Genomic DNA, 19,227 nt, shown 5'->3' with positions numbered 1-19,227 from the left:
AATCACAGCCAGAGAGGAGGGAGCTGGGGGGGGGGGGGGAATTAAGTAGGGGAGGAGCCAGGAGCACCGGCTGCGGGACCCAAAAAAACGTGTTTGTTTTGTTTTCTTTTTTCTTTGGTATCACTTTAAGAGCATTTCTAGAGGGTGTATTCATTAAGAAATTTGTAGAACGATCCATCCTGTGAAACTTCTTGTACATTCATTCAGTGCAAATGCGGGCCAAAACAAATGTTAATGGGCTATTTTCTCTGTACATTGAATTTTTTTTTTTTTGTTAAGAATAAAGTAAATCAGAAAAAAAAAGTATTATGGCCACTAGGTGGAACTGGCTATCAAAGTACTTATATATTTTTTTCCTATGATCTTCAGTTCCATCTAGTGGCCATAATTCTGTATTTTCCTGATTCACTCCGTTATGAATGAACAACATTTAACTTGGAGGTAAAATAGCATTTGTTTTTGTCCCCATTCGCACAGAACAAATGTACATGCAGTTTCACAGAACAAATAGCTCTGCAATTTTTTTTTACAAATACAACCCCAGATGTCTGCATTTTTAACTTGTAAGCAGTTATATAAGATAAAGGATCTTCATTTCCCCTGCTTTATTGTCACGCAGGCTGGTAAGCGTTTTTTCCTTTTAGGCCTCATGCACACGGGATGCTTTTTGATGTTTTTACAGCAGCTGTTTTTGGCTGTAGATGTTTTTTTCTACAGTCATTAAACTCTCCATCATGTTATCCTATGTGTCCATGCACACATAGGCTGTTATCAGCAGTTTTGGGCAGTGGCATTTTTGAGCAGTAAAAAAAAAAAAACTAGTGGGTTCTGAGAGACATTTTTCAGCTGTAAAAATGCTCTAACGCTGATAAACGTTGATAAACGCTCGAAAACGTGGCGTTTTTGAACGTTTTCAATCCATTGAAGACTAATAAACGCTAAAAAACGCTATTGCAAAAACGTTGAAAAACTCACTGCAAAGCTACTCACGTTTTTATAAGGTTATTTTAACGTCCAGTTTGCATGAGGCCTTATAGTAAGAAGAGCAAGAGAGGGAAATTGCTCACCTGCTTCTCGTAGCTTCCCTAGTGGTATGATTACCGTATTTATCGGCGTATATCGCGCACTTTTTTGCCCTGAAAATCAGGGCAAAATCGTGGGTGCGCCATATACGCCGATACCCGCTTTCCCGCGCCGAGTTTTGAATACTGCGCCGACATATACCGAGCGCAGTACACTCGGGTATAGTCGGTCAGTCTCGGCTTCTTCCGCGGTCACGTCCTGGACGTACAGGACGTGAGCGCGACAGTTGCCGAGCCTGCCCGAGTGTACTGCGCTTTTTTATATGCTGGCGCAGTATTCAAAACTCGGCGCGGGAAACGAGCGGGGAGGACGCGAGGACGCCGCAGAAGGACGCCGGACCCGCCGAAGAGGACACCGGACCCGCCGAAGAGGACACCGGACCCGCCGCAGAAGGACACCGAAGCCGCAGAAGGACACCCGAAGCCGCAGAAGGACGCCAGACCCGACGAGGCCGCCGATGGACGCCGCGCAAGACACCAAAACTGTAAGTACAAAAAGAACTTTTTTCCACAGGATTGGGGGTCACTTTAGGGGTGCGCGGTATACGCGGGAGCGCGTTATACCGCGATAAATACGGTATGTCAGATTTTTGAATCTTAAAGCGGTACATTGTTTTGCATAGAAATTTGGCATTTTATATTGTAGGCCTGTAATTCTTAGGCCGGGTTCACACTGTCCCCGCATGCGGCTCACGGCAGGGGTTCGGTGCGTGCTGGTTCACCGGTTCAGGTCCGATTTTAGCAGGAATTCTGGGCTGAATAGAACCTGAAACACAGCAAAAAAGGCATGTGTTTTTCGGCACACCGGACCCACTCCAGAGATATATGAACCGGCTCCATAGAGAGCCAGTCACATTCTCCTGCTATGCGAATTGAATGCAGGGAAAGGCGCATTCAATTTGCATAGGTGTGAACCCGGCCTTAGGAATAACACACTTAAATCTGTCCAAACAAGAGTCTAGTAGACATCCCAGGTATGAAAGTTTAAAACACAAAATCATAAATTATAATATAATAAATTACTATAAATAATTATAAAAAAATAATATAATAATAATAATAACATGAATTTTCCCACAGTTCACTATCGCTCATTTCTACAATTCCTATTTACTATCGCTGTTTTCTAGCTGGTTTAAAAGCACCTTTGGCGTAAAGGGACACTTTTTGGATGCTATGGACATTCCCAAGTTTCCAGGCTGAAAGAACAGTATATATAATATAAAAGTGCATGCAGGGCTGTGAAAAAGGGAGGTGAAATAATTTGAGACAGTAATGTAATCTGTAAGACATACAGTGTTTTGTTTTTTGTACTTTTTGAATTTGCCGCCGGGCTCCGCCACCATGAGTCACGACGCTGGCAGGGAACGGAGCCCGGAACACATCTGACAGATGATCCGGCGGAGGACACAGCGGGGGGGACATTGCAGGATCCTGGGGACAAGGTAAGTCCGGTGCACTAGGATTCTGCAATGCAATCTCGAGTGTGGCTCGGGGTTACCGCTAATGGTACTGAAATTTAACCACGAGCCGCACTCAGGAATTCCGTCAGGAGGGTTAAACTTGAAATGGAAAAGTGACCACTAGAATGGGGACATTTTCATTCCATTTTTATTGACGCCCAGTATGTCTTAGGCCCCGTTCACACCTAGGCGTATATACGCCTGTAGTGTGAACGCCGCTGCCGCCCCGACACGCCAGAGGGATGCTTTAGCATTGCCCTCTATGGAGATGGTTCACATCTCCACGCCGGACGCCTGCCGCCTGAAAAAAGGTCCCGGACCTTTTTTTCAGGCGTCTTTCGGCGTTCGGCTAGGAGATGTGAACCATCTCCATAGAGGGGGTCACAGGCTGCATTCACAATCGCGGGGTTTTGTCGCCGCGAATCGCGGTACAAAACGCCGCTATTTTCCGCCGCAATTCGCGGGACAAAACGCCGCGATTCAGTACGCTATAGTGTGAATGCAGCCTTAAAGTACAGCTAAACCCTCCAATTCTTTACAGCCAAGGAATCTGCAATCTCATGCCTTGTACACACGATCGCGATTTCCGACAAGAAAACCGCAGGTTTTTTTTAGCAGGAAAACGGCTGAAACTTGTCTTGCATACACACGGTCACACTAATCTTGGACGAAATTTCGAACGTCATGAACGCGGTGACGTACAACACGTATGACGAGCCAAGATCAATGAAGTTCAATAGGCAGTTCGGCTCTTCTGCTTGATTCTGAGCATGCGCATTTTTTTAACGTCGTAATTGCATACAGACGATCGCGATTCCTGATAGGAATTTTTCCTGTCGCGAAAATTGAGATCCTGCTCCCAATCTTTTCTTGCCCGGAATTCTCACAGAAAAAGTGCGATTGAGCATACACACGGTCAGAATTCGCGACAAAAAGCTCACATCGCACTTTTCCCTTCCAGGAATCACGATCATGTGTACGAGGCATTAGCCTCTGCTTGATCTGCAGTTGGCATGGTGCTGCACATGTGATCAGTTAAGACACCAGACATTTGATAGCTTGACAATTCGGTCAAGAGCAAAAGCAACGTTGACAGTTATCATTCCCCGCATGCCTTGAATGCCTTTGGGAAACAGATAGATGTTAAATAGATGAGTTTAGTTGAGCTGTCCTGAAATTATCCATTGACCAGTAAATGTCCTCTGCCTGCTTACTATTGTTTTTAGGTGTAGCGAAGAAGACGTTAATGTTATAATTACACCTCTGATGATCAATGCAGCCATATTTTTTTTTTTATTGTTTATTGTGTAAACAGATAATGGAGAGCATCCCGGCTCCCTACTTCCTGTTCTGTATAATAATACCGAATATTTGGACAAGGAAAAAGCAAGGTATATGTTTATGGCTCAGATGATAAGTGATCGTAAACAAAGCCAAATGCAACGATCGGTAGCAAAGAAAATCATTAACCTCAGTGAAGACATACGGTATGCCAATGCAATTTAATGCATCTATATGTAGTTGGGTTTGATTTGCTTATGTTTTTTTTTTAAATCGGTGTGGATATTATTATTATTGCCGATATCCCCCAAAGTTATTACCTTTTGTTCCACTTGACCCTCCCTTTTAAATTGTGAGCTCTAACGAGCAGGGCCCTCTGATCCCTCCTGTATTGATTTGTATTGTAACTGTACTGTCTGCCCCCATGTTGTAAAGCTCTACGCAAACTGTTGGCGCTATATAATAATAATAATAATATATATATATCTAGATAGATAGATAGATAGATCTATATCTATATATACATATATATATATATATATATATATATATATATATATATATATATATATATATATATATATATATATATATATATATATATAGTATCTCACAAAAGTGAGTACACAGCTCACATTTTTGTTAATATTTTATTATATCTTTTCACGTGACAACACTGAAGATGTGACACTTTGTTACAATGTAAAGTAGTGAGTGTACAGCTTGTATAACTGTGTCAATTTGCTGCCCCCTCAAAATAACTCAACACACAGCCATTAATGTCTAGACCGCTGGCAACAAAAGTGAGTACTCCCCTAAGTGAAAATGTCCAAATTGGATCCAAAAGTGTTAATATTTTGTGTGGCCACCATTATTTTCCACCACTGCCTTAACCCTCTTGGGCATTGAGATTCCCCCTTACAGTGAAAGGGAACTCTTATGTAAAGGGGAACGCTGCAGATCATGATCTAAGGGGCAACTCTGATGTAAGGGGGAGCTCTAGTGACTAGAGACCACCTTCTGCAGAGTGAATATACTAAGGAAACGGAGGGGGGTTAATAATATTGGGGAAACCTTTATAACAGTGCCTCCTTACATTATTGTATTCACTCTCCCCTTACATCAGCAACCCCCTCCCCCCACTTAGATTGGCCTGGCGGCGCTATCTCAGACCTCCTCTCAGATGCACCATGCAGGGCTCAGTCAGACGGCTCCAGCTCTGGTTTTGTTCTATAGTCTCCTCTCTATAGTCCACACACATCTTACTCCTCCTATGACTCCCATCTTGGCAGACATGATGGACAAAGGCTGCGGACATGATACAGGAGGTGGACAGAGGCTGCGGGCATGATACAGGAGACGGAAAGAGGCTGCGGACATGATACAGGAGGTGAACAGAGGCTGCGGACATGATACAGGAGGTGAACAGAGGCTGCGGACATGATACAGGAGACGGACAGAGGCTGCGGACATGATACAGGAGACGGACAGAGGCTGCAGACATGATACAGGAGGTGAACAGAGGCTGCGGACATGATACAGGAGACGGACAGAGGCTGCAGACATGATACAAGAGGTGAACAGAGGCTGCGGACATGATACAGAAGGTGGACAGAGGCTGCGGACATGATAAAGGAGGCAGACAGAGGCTGCGAACATGATACAGGAGGCGGACAGAGGCTGCGGACATAATACAGGAGGCGGATAGAGGCTGCGGACATGATACAGAAGGGGGACAGAGACTGCAGGCATGATACAGGAATTGGACAGAGGCTGCGGATATGATACAGAAGGTGGACAGAGGCAGCGGATATTAAAATGTCCTCCTCACCCTCTCACAGTAGCTTCTTCCTCTGTCCACCTTCATATTACCTCTCCACATCTGTGTGTCCTCCTCCTGTGCCCCTTTCACCTCTCGACAGGACAGCACATCAGTGTCCTTCTCTGTCACCTGCACGGCTTTACCACCCACAAGCAATATCCTCCTCTGCCCCCTTTTTCCTATCCCCCACACACAGTGTCACTCTCCCCACCCCGCTTCTGCTCCTGCTCTGCTGTGGCGAGTGCACAAGGTACCACCAAGAACAAGTGGACTGGCTTCTGTTCAAGAATGGCACCAGGCGGTGCCATTACGTTACTGCGCATGTGCCGCCTGGCCAAGCGTGTACAAGCTTTCCCAAGCCCAGCCAGCTTCAGAACAGGGCATGGGCAGTAGCATGGTCAGCTCGCGCCCCCCCCCTCTTTTTTACAGGCACCGCTGCCTGTACTGGACAGGCAGCCCGAAAAAAATGGACTTAAAGGGACACTAAAGGAATTTACCTTACTGCAGTCCTGGTTTCATGTCCTCATTGTTCGTTTTTGCTGTAATCCTTCTCTGTTCTGAACACTTCCTGGTTGTCTGTTTCCTGATGGAAAAAGTCATGGGAGCTTTCTCTCTGTGGTCACTAATCAAGGAGGTGTGATTACTGTGTGTCTAAAACCCCTCAGCACCAATCATATTTGTTTTCCAAACCATCACTGCCCTGTATTGGCTCTGTGCAGCAGAGAAGCAGGAAACATGCAAAAACTAAACTGAAACTGTAGGTAAAATTTACGGGCTGTCTGTAAATTAACAGGCGGTTGACAACACTGAATAGAAGTGACCAGTGATGTCATCCCTTTGAGAAAATTTGAAGGTGCAGAATGGAAAATCAAACTAACAAATTTTCATACAGTTTCTGGGGGTTTTATTCAGGAATTATATTCTAAAATCAAATATTAAAAGCAAGTGAAATTTTTTAGCAACATTCGTCCAGTCAGCTAATGTAACATGAATTTTCAGATGAAAGCCTTGAGAATAATATTTTAGCAATGAAAGAAACAGTAAAATGCAGTCACTGAGCATAACTAATATAAAGCATAGCATGCACAATACAAGAACTGATAACTGTTGCCTAAAGTGCATGTACAAAAAGATTTTGGATCAAAATTAATATCAGGTACTTCAAGGAACTGAAAACCCATCCTGCAGTTTGAAGCTTTGGTATGTTCACGTAGTTCGTCCGTGTCCTTTAATACCTTATTACACATTTAAAAAAAAAATCTTATTTGCATTAATTAACTTATTAGTACTAGTACTGTATTGTTATTTTCTGTTATAAATTACAGCTATGTCTGAGCCTGAGCAGATATTTCAGTTTTGGAATAAATATTAATAATAGCTGCAAAATAATATATTAGCAATTATACATCTGCCATCAATTTATTTATTTACTTTTTCTAGTAGATTTAGTAGTGTAACACTAAAATTAAAAGTATACATTTTATTCTATAGTTTGTCCTGTTTAAAATTACAGTAAAAGTTTTCTTCTGGCACAAAGTATGGTAAAGTTATATTTGCTCTTTTTTTTATTTTGCGCTTTTCGATTTTGCACTTTTTTTTTTAAACGTGACACTAAAAAATAAATGAGCAAATTAAAAAAAAGTTTAAATAATCATGTTTAATAAATTAGAAGTAAACAACAAAAAAATCATCAGGAAAATAATTGTTGAAGGGGGAAGGGGAAGAATTTGTTAATTAGAGCTGATTAAGGTAAACTAAGGGTTAATAACAAGTTCAATGTACAATTAAAATATATATATATTTTTAGGTTGTTTAACTGACAGGATCTGCAGCCCTTAGCTCATTCCTTTGATTTGTAGATTGCAGATTAATGAAACAGATTAGATACAAAAGTAACCATGTTATTTACTGCCTGAACAGTGCAGTAGATTCAGGTAGATTTCCGCAATCTTACGGAGGCACAGCGTACCGTTTTTACGCTACGCCTCCGTAAATTACGTGCGCTACGCTTCATTCACGAAGCAGTAGCTCCGTAATTTGCGCGGGCGCTCCGTAAAAATGGCCTGCGTAAGTGCGCGTAATTTAAATGATCCCGTAGGGGGCGTGGATCATTTAAATTAGGCGCGTTCCCGCGCCGAACGTAGTGCGCATGCTCCGTCGGGAAACTTTCCCGACGTGCATTGCGGTAAATGACGTCGCAAGGACGTCATTTGCTTCAACGTGAACGTAAATGGCGTCCAGCGCCATTCACGATTCACTTACGCAAACAACGTAATTTTTAAAAATCGCGACGCGGGAACAACGGGTATACTTAGCATTGGCTGCCCCTGCTAATAGCATGGGCAGCCTTACGCAAAAAAAGACGAATGCAAACGACGTAAAATGCGTACGCAGGGCGCGCGTAGGGTTGTGAATCGGTGTGAGTATGCAATTTGCATACTCTACTCTGACCACTACGGGAACGCCACCTAGCGGCCATCGTAAGAATGCAGCCTACGATACGACGGCATAAGAGCCTTATGCCAGTCATATCTTAGGCTGCAGTCGGCGTAACGAGCTTTCTTAATACAGAAAAGTCGTTACGCCGGCGCAACTAAGCAATTGCGCTGCTTAACTATGGATACGCAGACACAATTGCTTACTGAATCCACCCCAGTGTTATTAAACAGGGGGGGGGGGCAGTGGGGTAGAAGGCATGAATGTACTACCCACGTCCTGTGTATTTTGATGATATTTTGATGATATTTTTTGTGTGCATGCGTAGCACGTTCAAATTTTTTTAACTAGTAAAAATGACTTTATTGGATGATACTAAATTGGATGCTATGCAGTGGTATATGATGTGTATGTTTGACTTGATCCATTATTTTTGGAACTCGTCACAAGTCTACATATTCCTATCTTTCTACTGTATGTTACTTATTATTCAAAGGTGAATAAAAATATGTGAACGAAAAAATGACTTTTAGATTTTACACTCAAATTAGAAAAAAAATCTAATAAAAATGATTTAGAAAGAATTTATTAGTAATTATAATAATAGTAATGTAATTTTTAGACCTACAAGCTATTTTAAAGTATTAATTGTAGATCTTTAATCATCACCTAGCTCATAAAGGGTTAGTTGTCAGCTGTATGAGTGTTCACAAGCGGTCTATAGCACCATATTCCAGATAAGCCTTCTTCCTTGTTATCTACAGGTATTTTTTTAGGCATTTTCCCTTATCCGGTGTGCCTGAAAATGTTGTGCTTCACTGCTTTATGCTTCACTGCTCAAACTCAATGTCTACATTAGGCTTTTTCCAAAACCTGGAAGAATATATGCAAATATTATATTTTCTTTTATGGCTTTGAGTGAGAAGTGGAAGCGAATTTCAGCATAATTAGTTTTCTTTTTGCCCTTGTGAATATATCATCCCATGACAAGAACTTGGAGGCATTCCTGTTGGCATGTGGCAGAAGTCAATGGAGTGTATATTCAAGCCCTTCCTCTTTGCTTTAGTAGAAGGGTTGGTAGCAGGTAACTTGGCGATGACATCAGAAAAACCCTTCCACAATGTGTTTATTTAGCGTGATGATAAATGAAAGCAATATTGTGTAAACGACAGGCAACGCTAAAGAAAAAAACCAACCAAGAGTTGTATGTGGCAGTAAAAAGGACCTTTTCAGAGTGCCAGTATTAAATTGTAGCTTTGTATTCTTCCAGGGGCCAGTCTTGCAGATGAAATTAATGAGCCATATACTTTGTGTTCATCACGCAGCTTTGATGACAGATATGTAATTTATACTTTCTGATGGTACTTATAGTGAACAAAAACATGATGTCTCATTTTATAGCCTAAGTACAACCGTGTATGTGGGCACATGCCTTTTTTTCACGTATAATCAATCATACGTTTAAAAATATACATATATTGTACGAATAATTCAAGAAAGTATGAGATACATAGATCCTTCTGTGCGTTTTGGTGGTACCACTACAAAGCTGCACAAGACTCCTCCCTTATAACACATGATTAATAATTTTTCTAGGTCGCTAAATTAGGGTTAGTTAAGGGGTAGGCAACCTCGGCACTCCATCATGCCTCTGCCTCCAGGAGTCATGCCTGTGATTGTCAGGGTCTTGTAATGTCTCATGGGATTTGTAGTTTCAAAACAGCTGGAGGGCCGAGTTAAGTTCACCTTTAGTAACATGTTACATTTTACACCCATATTTAGAGTGTAACGTGTAACATTTTTATAACTGAGCAGCCCCAGCACCCCCACTGTAACAGCAGGCTGTGGATCATCTCCCTGCACCTGCTGTCACAATTAAAAAAAAAAAACATTCATTTACAAAGTTTTGTGAAAGGGAGAACAACTACCGTCAGCTATTGCGGCTTGTAGTTCTCAATTAACTACCAGGATGCTGATGAGCGCTCTTGGTAGTTCATTCATCCCTCCTGTCATTAAGGAGTTGCCTGCCCGTATAAAGCCTTGTACACACGACCGAGGAACTCGACGGGCAAAACACATCATTTTCCTCGTCGAGTTCCTTGTCAGGCTGTCGAGGAACTCGACAAGCCAATTTTCTCCATTCCCGTCGAGGAAATAGAGAACTTGCTCTCTTTTTGGCTCGTCGAGTTTCTCGACAGTTTCCTCGATGAGAATGTACACACGACCGGTTTCCTCGGCAAAAAAATATCTCCCAGCAAGTTTCTTGCTGGTTTTTGCCGAGAAACTTGGTCGTGTGTACGAGGCTTAAGGTGTGGTCAGACAGCTACGCTGACAGTCTACAGGAGCCTGAGATTGCACCCATGATCAGCTGATCGTGAATGCAATGCTTTATAGGCTCCTAATAAAAAAAATACCATTTTTTTTTTTTTTTTAAACGGTGAACTTCTCCTTTAAAAAAAACACAACAGTGGGGGGGATTTATTAAAACTGTTGTACACAGAAACTGCTGCAGCTTTGCATAGTAACCAATCAGCTTCTATCTTCAGCTTTGTCACTTAATCTTTGACAATAGAGCCTGGAAGCTGATTGGTTAATATGCACAGCTGCATTGGATTGTGTGTGTGTGTGTGTGTACCAGTTTTAGTAATCCCCCCCCCAGTGTATTTTCAGTAGGTATACATTGTGAGTCTCAGTGGTTTAGTGCATCAAACAGTTTAGATACTGTAATATCTGTCTGTCTTGACTTTAGTTGTCAATGCTACAATAATCTTATCTATATAATTTGATATATATCTATATCTATCTATCTATCTATCTATCTATATATATATATATATATATATATATATATATATATATATATATATATATATCTTATGCTGTCGTAAAATGACCCTGTGGCCAGACTATGGACAAATATTTTCATATTTTAAGTTGTAAATGAGCTGTAAAACCATCCCCCATTGACCTCTGTAAGTTACAGGTGCTGTGAAGCGATTCATCCTCAATGTTCACAGCAGAAGTACTGAAGTTGTTCAAGCCATTCTCTTAGCAGTTACACCCCCCACCACTTCTAAAGCCCCTCCTCTGTATTTACATCTAAGACTGGAAAGCTGTCAAGTTTTAGCGATGCGTCCATGCACAGGCGCCACCCCCTGTCTCCAGCCACCCCCCTCTGTGTATAATTGATAGATTCATGCATTGTATTTTTGAAGCACCTGATTAGAGCCATAAGACCCATACACACTATCAGTTTTCCTGCAGGTTTTTCTCTTCAGGTTTACCAAAACCATGTAGTGCAAGGGCCTGCCTGATTGCATACAAATGGAAACTCTTGAGGTTTGACCTCATATTAGATGGTTTTGGTAAACCTGAAGAGAAAAACTTGCAGGAAAACTGATAGTGTGTATGGGGCTATATGCTCTAATAGGCTTCAGAAAAGGTAAGTCCACCCAGGTGTGTTAGAAAAGCAAATTAATATAATATATAATATGAATAAATAAACACTGAACCACCTCTCCGCCAATCAGATGCGTGGGTCTGTTACCCGTCACATGATGGGCTGAAAGGACAGGCGCTGCGATTGGACACCTATCAGGAGGAGGGATGGAGACGCACAGAGGACACAAGAGCCGATGTGTGACGCGCTGCAAGGTCCCATTGCTCGCCACCATCACTCGCATGCCTGTCCCACCACCGAGAAAGGGTAAGTGTCGGGCAGATGGCAAGCGGGGGGCTCACAGTGGAAACTTTTTTGGGTACAGTGGCACTATTTGATGGGGCACATTGGCACTATTTGATGGGGCACAGTGGCAGCATTTGATGGGCACAGCGGCAACTTTTGATGGGCACAGTGGCACTATTTGATGGTGCACAGTAGCAGCATTTTGATGGGCACAGTGGCTGTGTTTTGATGGCACAGTGGCTGCGTTTGATGGCAGAATGGCTGCAATTGATGGCACAGTGGCTGCAGTTGATGGGCACAGTGGCTGCATTTGATGGGCGCATTGGCTGCATTTGATGGGCATAGTGGTTGAGTTTGAAGACACAGTGGCTGATGGGCACAGTGGTCGCATTTGATGGGCACAGTGGCTGCATTTGATGGGCATAGTGAGGCTGCAATTGATGTTTTTTTTTTCCAAAATGTTTCAGTTTATTTGCGCCCTCCCAAAAACTTTGAGAACCAGCCATCACTGCTGCCAAGTAACTGATATGAGGGGGAACTAAGCTACCTGAGAGAACGACTGTAGTACTTCTGCTGTGAACTTGAAGTGATATTAAACCCACTGTTTTTAAGCACTTCTAGCAGCTGATTTATTCACTTACTAAGTATGCAGCTTTGTTCATCTTTTAATCCTTGCCGATGTTCCAGGTTATGTTGGTGCCATGACCACCTTTTTCAGGGTCCTTTCTCTTGCAGTGTCCTATGGAGCCACCCTTGCCTGCAGGGAATATAGGTATGTCTCCCTACACTGTGTGCGACAATAGAAACAAACAGCCCTATAGCCTGTTATGGCAAGGCACTCTCATGCTCTTCCCTCCCCCTTTCTTCACGCTAATAGACTACCTCAAGTCTTTACTGTCCACTGTTAACTCTTTCCTGTAAATAATGAAAGTTTATTGAAGCACCACTAAAAGAGCAAAAGCTAGCGGCAACGCAAGTTGTAAACTACACGTGCTTGGGTAAGAATTTTAACAAATACTTCTTAAATATGCTTAATCTGTTAAGCTAAAAAACAGTGAGGGTTTATTACTTCTTCGAGGATGAATTACTCAGTGTAATGTGTCTGCAGCCACAGTGGTTGGTAGAGGGCTTGTTTCAATGCTTGTTTACTGCTTATTAAGAATCTGTACAGTAAATACTGGAATATAGATTGCTTGACTAAAAGTTCACTTTAAGGTTTTCAAATGGTAGCAAAAAATTGTCATATACTAATGTTTCCCCTTTAAAGAGGCTGTGTCACCAAGAACGAGTGTTTTGATATTTAGCAGTTAACAGAGTAAAGAAATATGTTTCCACTGAGTCTGTAAGAGTTCTGATTAACATTACAGTGTAATACCAAAATCACTCTGGATAGTTATTTGAATAATTATCTGCATTTTTTCTGATGTGAAGTGTTAAGTGGTTTCTGATTCTATGCAGCTTTCTGCTGAAAGAGAAAATGGCAAGCAGCTTAAAGAGAACCCGACATTGTTTGAGAATTACTCATGAGCACTGAAAATGAGAGTGCTTCTCTAACTACTGATCAATCCTGCCTTGCGGCAAAGCTGGCACATTTCCTGCTCCAATGCTTAGGACACATGTGTTCACCTGTCAAGCTGTTCAGCTGGGCAGAAGTAACTTTATTACATTGATGCATCAAAGTGGGTCCTATAATTTGATGGCAGGCAAGGGGGAGCACTCTAAAAGGTGCAACTTCACCAACCTACCTACTACCGCTGGAACAGAGAATGTGAAAAATAGGTTTTGTACAGTGGTAATCAGTTTATAATTCACAAGAGAGATGAGTGTAGGTGGGGAAGTTCACTGCAAAGGGGACCTCATTAAGATCTGCATTCAAAATTTTGCTAAAAAACGGGTATCTTAGCTATGCACAGCTATCAAGATGTCTCTCTGCAAGTATCATCCTTATGATCTAAGAAAGTAGTGGTCATTGCTCTCTCTAACAAGGGTGATTGTCCAATCCAAATAAAATAGGCACAAACATATACCGTAAATAGGTGCTCTCCAAGAAACTTATTTTCATTAATTTCATATGTAGGTTAAACACAGTCATTAACTAAAACAGAAACAAATTGTTTAGGATGCTTATGATTGGGTGAGGAACAGCCAAACTCTGCTACTGAGGTTGTGGAAGACAGTTTAATGTCACAGGCTGTACAACATGGCAAGACTGAGCACAGCAACAAGACACAAGGGAGTTATACTGCATCAGTAGGGTCTCTCCCAGGCAAAGATTTTAAAGCAGATGGGGGTTTCAGGATGTGCTGTTCAAGCTCATTTGAAGAAGCAAAAATAATTAAGCTACATTAAAGACCATAGATGCAGTGGTCGGCCAAGGAAACATAATGCAGCAGATGAGAGACACATCATGCTTACTTCCCTTCAACATCAGAAGATGTCCGGCAGTGCCATCAGTACAGTACAGACAGCCAGTGGGATCCAGGTACACCCATCTACTGTCTACATCTGGAGAAGTCTGGCCAGAAGTGGTCTTCATGGAAGATTTGCGGTCAAAAAGCAATACCTCCTTTTTGGAAATAAGACTAAGCAATTTAATTATACATGATAACATAGGAACTGGGGTGCAGAAAAATGGTGACAGGAGCTCTGGAGTGATGGGTCAAAATTTGAAATATTTGGCTGTACAATAATGAGTGTCTGCAGGCAACAGTGAAGCATTGTGGAGGTTCCTTGCTAGTTTGGGGCTTCAGTTCTGAAAATGGACATGGAGATTTGGTCAGGATCAATGGTGTCCTCCATGCTGAGAAATACAGGCAGATACTTATCCATCATGTCGTACCATCAGGGAGGCGTGTTATTGGCCCCAAGTTAATTCTGCAGCCGAACAATGACCCCAAACATACAGCCAATGTAATTAAGAACTATATTCAGTGTAAAGAAAATTAAGGTTTGGTCCCCACAGAGCCCTAATCTCAACATTTTCAACTTTGTCTGGGATTACATGAAGAGGCGGAAAGGATTTGAGGCAACCTACATCCACAGAAGATCTGTGGTTTGTTCTCCAAGATGTTTGGAACAACCTACCTGCCCGAATTCCTTCAAAATGTGTGTGCAAAGTGTACCTAGAAGAATTGATGCTGTTTTGAAGGCAAAGGGTGGTCACACCAAATATTGATTTGATTTGGATTTCTCTTCTGTTAATTTACTTTCCATTTTGTTGAGAAAAATAAACTATTAACACTTCACACTTTTAACATTCCAAATGTACAGCATTTTTTTCACACCTGCTTAAGACTTTTGACTTTTGTATAGTACTATATATATATATACATACAGTACAGACCAAAAGTTTGGACACACCTTCTCATTCAAATAGTTTTCTTTATTTTCAGTTGTTTCACACTTTTTTGTTATGTTAGTTTTCTTTATTTTCATGACTATGAAAATTGTAGATTCACACTGAAGGCATCAAAACTATGAATTAACACATGTGGAATTATACATACCAAAAAAGTGTGAAACAACTGAAAATATATTTCATATTCTAGGTTCTTCAAAGTAGCCACCTTTTGCAGCAGACACATCTCTAGAACTGTTAGGAGGAGACTGTGTGAATCAGGCCTTCATGGTAGAATATCTGCTAGGAAACCACTGCTAAAGAAAGGCAACAAGCAGAAGAGACTTGTTTGGGCTAAAGAACACAAGGAATGGACATTAGACCAGTGGAAATCTGTGCTTTGGTCTGATGAGTCCAAACTTGGGATCCTTGGTTCCAACCCTGTGTCTTTGTGCGACGTAGAAAAGGTGAACGGATGGACTCTACATGCCTGGTTCCCACCGTGAAGCATGGAGGAGGAGGTGTGATGGTGTGGGGGTGCTTTGCTGGTAACACTGTTGGGGATTTAATCAAAATTGAAGGCATACTGAACCAGCATGGCTACCACAGCATCTTGCAGCGGCATGCTATTCCATCCGGTTTGCGTTTAGTTGGACCATCATTTATTTTTCAACAGGACAATGACCCCAAACACACCTCCAGGCTGTGTAAGGGCTATTTGACCAAGAAGGAGAGTGATGGGGTGCTGCGCCAGGTGACTACCTCTTGAAGCTCATCAAGAGAATGCCAAGAGTGTGCAAAGCAGTAATCAAAGCAAAAGGTGGCTACTTTGAAGAACCTAGAATATGAAATATATTTTATTTATTTTTATATTTAGTTTTGATGCCTTCAGTGTGAATCTACAATTTTCATAGTCATGAAAATAAAGAAAACTCTTTGAATGAGAAGGTGTGTCCAAACTTTTGGACTGTACTGTATATATATAATTGAAAATGTATCAATGTCATACCAGTTTTTGTTTCTGTTTTGATACTTTACACTTTATAATACTACTCAGAAAACCAGTCCAGTCTTTTAGCATAATTAGGGTGTATTCACCTTGTATTGACCCTCTGTAGAGCACACATACAGCCTGAATGCATACATATATACATATCAACTACATTCAGATTATTCCCACAACATTTTTCTAATGCCCATGTCTCGTTGATATTAATTGAAAAAATTTTGTATAAACACACTCTGTAAATGTGTTTTATAAGAAACAATAATGCAGTGTTTTGGCAAATGTGGCCTAATTTTATATATTAATAGCATTAATGAAACCAGTGAGTTGTTTTTTTCGATCCTTGCTACAAGTAATTCTTCATAAATTTAACATGGCATAATTTAGCATTATTTAGCTTCAAAATGTTGCCGTCTAGTTGCTATATTTAAAATGCTCATTAGGATTCCCAGTCTAAGACTAAAATGTTTTGCTACTGGAGTTTTCTATTGCAGGCATCAAATAGGTAATAGAGCTGCAAGATGTCTATGAATAACTAATGCATTCTATGCTATATTTTACATTATCAAAGCAGTCAGACTTCATTCTTAGTAATCAGTTACTTTCAGATTGCATTAGCTGGTTTATTTTTTAACATAAATGTAGATATGAGTGACTGAGCCCTAGCTCAAGGACCTATTCTAAAGCAAAACAGATTAGATTTGAATGGAAAGCCAGACTAAATACTTTTTTTATAAAACCAGCCGTATAAGTATAGATGGCATATGAACTTTTTTTTGAAGTACAAACTTCCTGCACTACAGGTTACATATAAGTTTCCAATAAAAAAACTAAAAAGAAAAAAAAAATTTTTGTAAATCCCCCACGAAAAATTCTCTGGAGCCTACACACGACCGTTTTTAACGACCAATTTAAAAAATTGCATTTTTCTTGTCATGAAAAATGGTCGTGTGTACGCGGCATAAGACACAAACAACATTTTTTAAAAAAAACGCAATAAAAATATAAAAGTGGAGAGTTTAGTGGGACTTTTTATGAGGAAATGACGCAGTCAATTACCTCCATCCCTGTTATTTGTATAAAGGAAGAGCGAAGGAGAGTGGGACTTTAAATGAAGTGTGTGCGGGAAAAGCTTGAAATGGTAAAGGATGATTGAAATGGATTATGATCATTTAATACTTTCATATAATGTATCGTACATAACTATATTACATTATTGAAGAAGATCATAATTATACAGTATTAAATACTTATATAGATAGATTCAAATTCATGTCAACAAAAAGACAAAAATGATAAAGTTAAAATACATAGGGCTAAATTCATCAAGCCTGCCGTAAGTTTGTGCGGGCGTAGCGTATCCTATTTACGCTACGCCTCCGCAACTTAGACGGGCAAGTGCAGTATTCACAAAGCACTTGCTCCGTAAATTGCGGCGGCGTAGCGTAAATCTGCCGGCGTAAGCGCGCCAAATTCAAATTCTGAAGAGGTGGGCGTGTTTTATGTAAATAAAACATGACCCCAAGTAAATGACGTCTTTAACGAACGGTGCATGCGCCGTTCGTGAAAGAATCCCAGTGCGCATGCTCGAAATTCCGCCGCAAATCGTCAATCGTCAATGACGCAAAATTTGACGCTGGCCCGACGTCCATACTTAACATTGGTTGCTCCTCATATAGCAGGAGCAACGTTATGCCGGAAAAAACCTTACGCAAACTACGTAAAAAATTCCACCGGACGCACGTACGTTTCTGAATCGGCGTATCCAGCTCATTTGCATATTCTACGCTGAAATCGACAGAAGCGCCACCTAACGGCCAGCGTAAATATGCAACTAAGATACGACAGCATAAGAGACTTACGCCAGTCGGATCTTAGGCAAATTTCAGCGTATCTTGCTTTCTGAATACAGAAAGAAGATACGCCGGCGCAGATTCTCTCTGAATCTAGCCCATAGACTTTTATGGAAAGCTTAAAGCAGTTCAGAACAAAAATCTGGATATACAGACACAAAATGCAATATGGGGTATTGTAGTAACATATAGTTGGAGCATGACGTTGTTATCTCTATGCGTTTTGTGACTTTAAGTCGCTCATCAGGAGCAAAGATGCATTGTGTTTCGGGGTATTCCCATGTAGCTGGCATGGAAGTCGAGCCCAGACTGACCCCAATAAACGTAGATCCTGCTAGGAACTGAGGCAGGGTGCTAAACGGCAGACGGCACCCCACACACAGAGGCGCACACCCAGGATGGACAGGCATCAGGCAGGAAGTAATATATGAACTTAGGTCAAGATAATGGCTGTAGAGTCAATAATGATGCGTGTATGCTGTGAAGTGCAATGAGCTGAATGCCTGGCAATAAAAATATAGTTGATTTTAAATAAAAGTACATTTAAAGTAATTTAATTTAATAAAGAAAAATGAAAAAAAGACTCCAGTGTTGCTAGTGCAGAAATGTCCAGATGATCAGATTTGAAGACGGGATTTCTGTAACATTTGACTTGAAACTGGGCACTGGGATATTCTGTATACAATACTAGGTGCGATTATAAGAAATGCAGGAAAGAAGAACATTTTGAATGATTCCTGGTATAAGCAATACGCTCCATTCTCCCACATAAGAAATATGAGTCATTGCTTGCCAAGACCTGTTCTATAAACTTCTATTCAATAAATAACTGTGCCTTCCAGAATCCCAAGTATCTTGACATGTATTGTGAGAAAGATTAATTTGTGGCTATCCGTGTAATACCAATTTGTCATTAGCATCGGGGTTTTGTCTGTTTATTGTTTCAGTCTGAGCTGTGTAATTAGGTTTGTAATGTTGTGGTTTGTTTTGTCATTGCAGACAATTAGCTGTAAAGGATCCTGCACTGCCTGGACAAGACGTTCTTCTACCCCACCTACACAGTCAAAGTAGTGCTCTGAGTAGATGAAGAAGTGTGCTCTGCACCATCCATCTCCAGTACATAAAGTAGCACAGCCAGCTAGTTCATCCACTGCAGCTCTAAGCAAACAGAGTATGTTTTAAAACTGAAGTTTGGCCACAATTTCCTTTATATGTTTGCAAAGAAAAAAACAGGTTACCTCCAATAGTGTTCCCATCTCTGG

The 19,227-nt window shown here is 41.1% G+C and overlaps 1 protein-coding gene across 1 annotated transcript in view; it reads left to right on the top strand.

Annotated features, from left to right (window-relative positions):
• Positions 1-18,989, top strand: part of PPP1R42 (protein phosphatase 1 regulatory subunit 42) — a 58,152-nt gene extending 39,163 nt beyond the window's left edge. The window contains exon 8 of the mRNA XM_040354357.1: positions 18,965-18,989. Coding sequence (XP_040210291.1) covers positions 18,965-18,972 — 8 coding nt within the window. The 3' untranslated portion in view covers positions 18,973-18,989. The remainder of the gene's footprint in view (positions 1-18,964) is intronic.
• The last annotated feature ends 238 nt before the right edge of the window (positions 18,990-19,227 follow it).

This window comes from Rana temporaria, chromosome 5, assembly GCF_905171775.1.
Source record: "Rana temporaria chromosome 5, aRanTem1.1, whole genome shotgun sequence".
Classification (NCBI taxonomy): Eukaryota; Metazoa; Chordata; class Amphibia; order Anura; family Ranidae; genus Rana; species Rana temporaria.
Note: the sequence above shows the minus strand (reverse complement) of the source record. Positions and strands in the feature narration are given on the sequence as shown.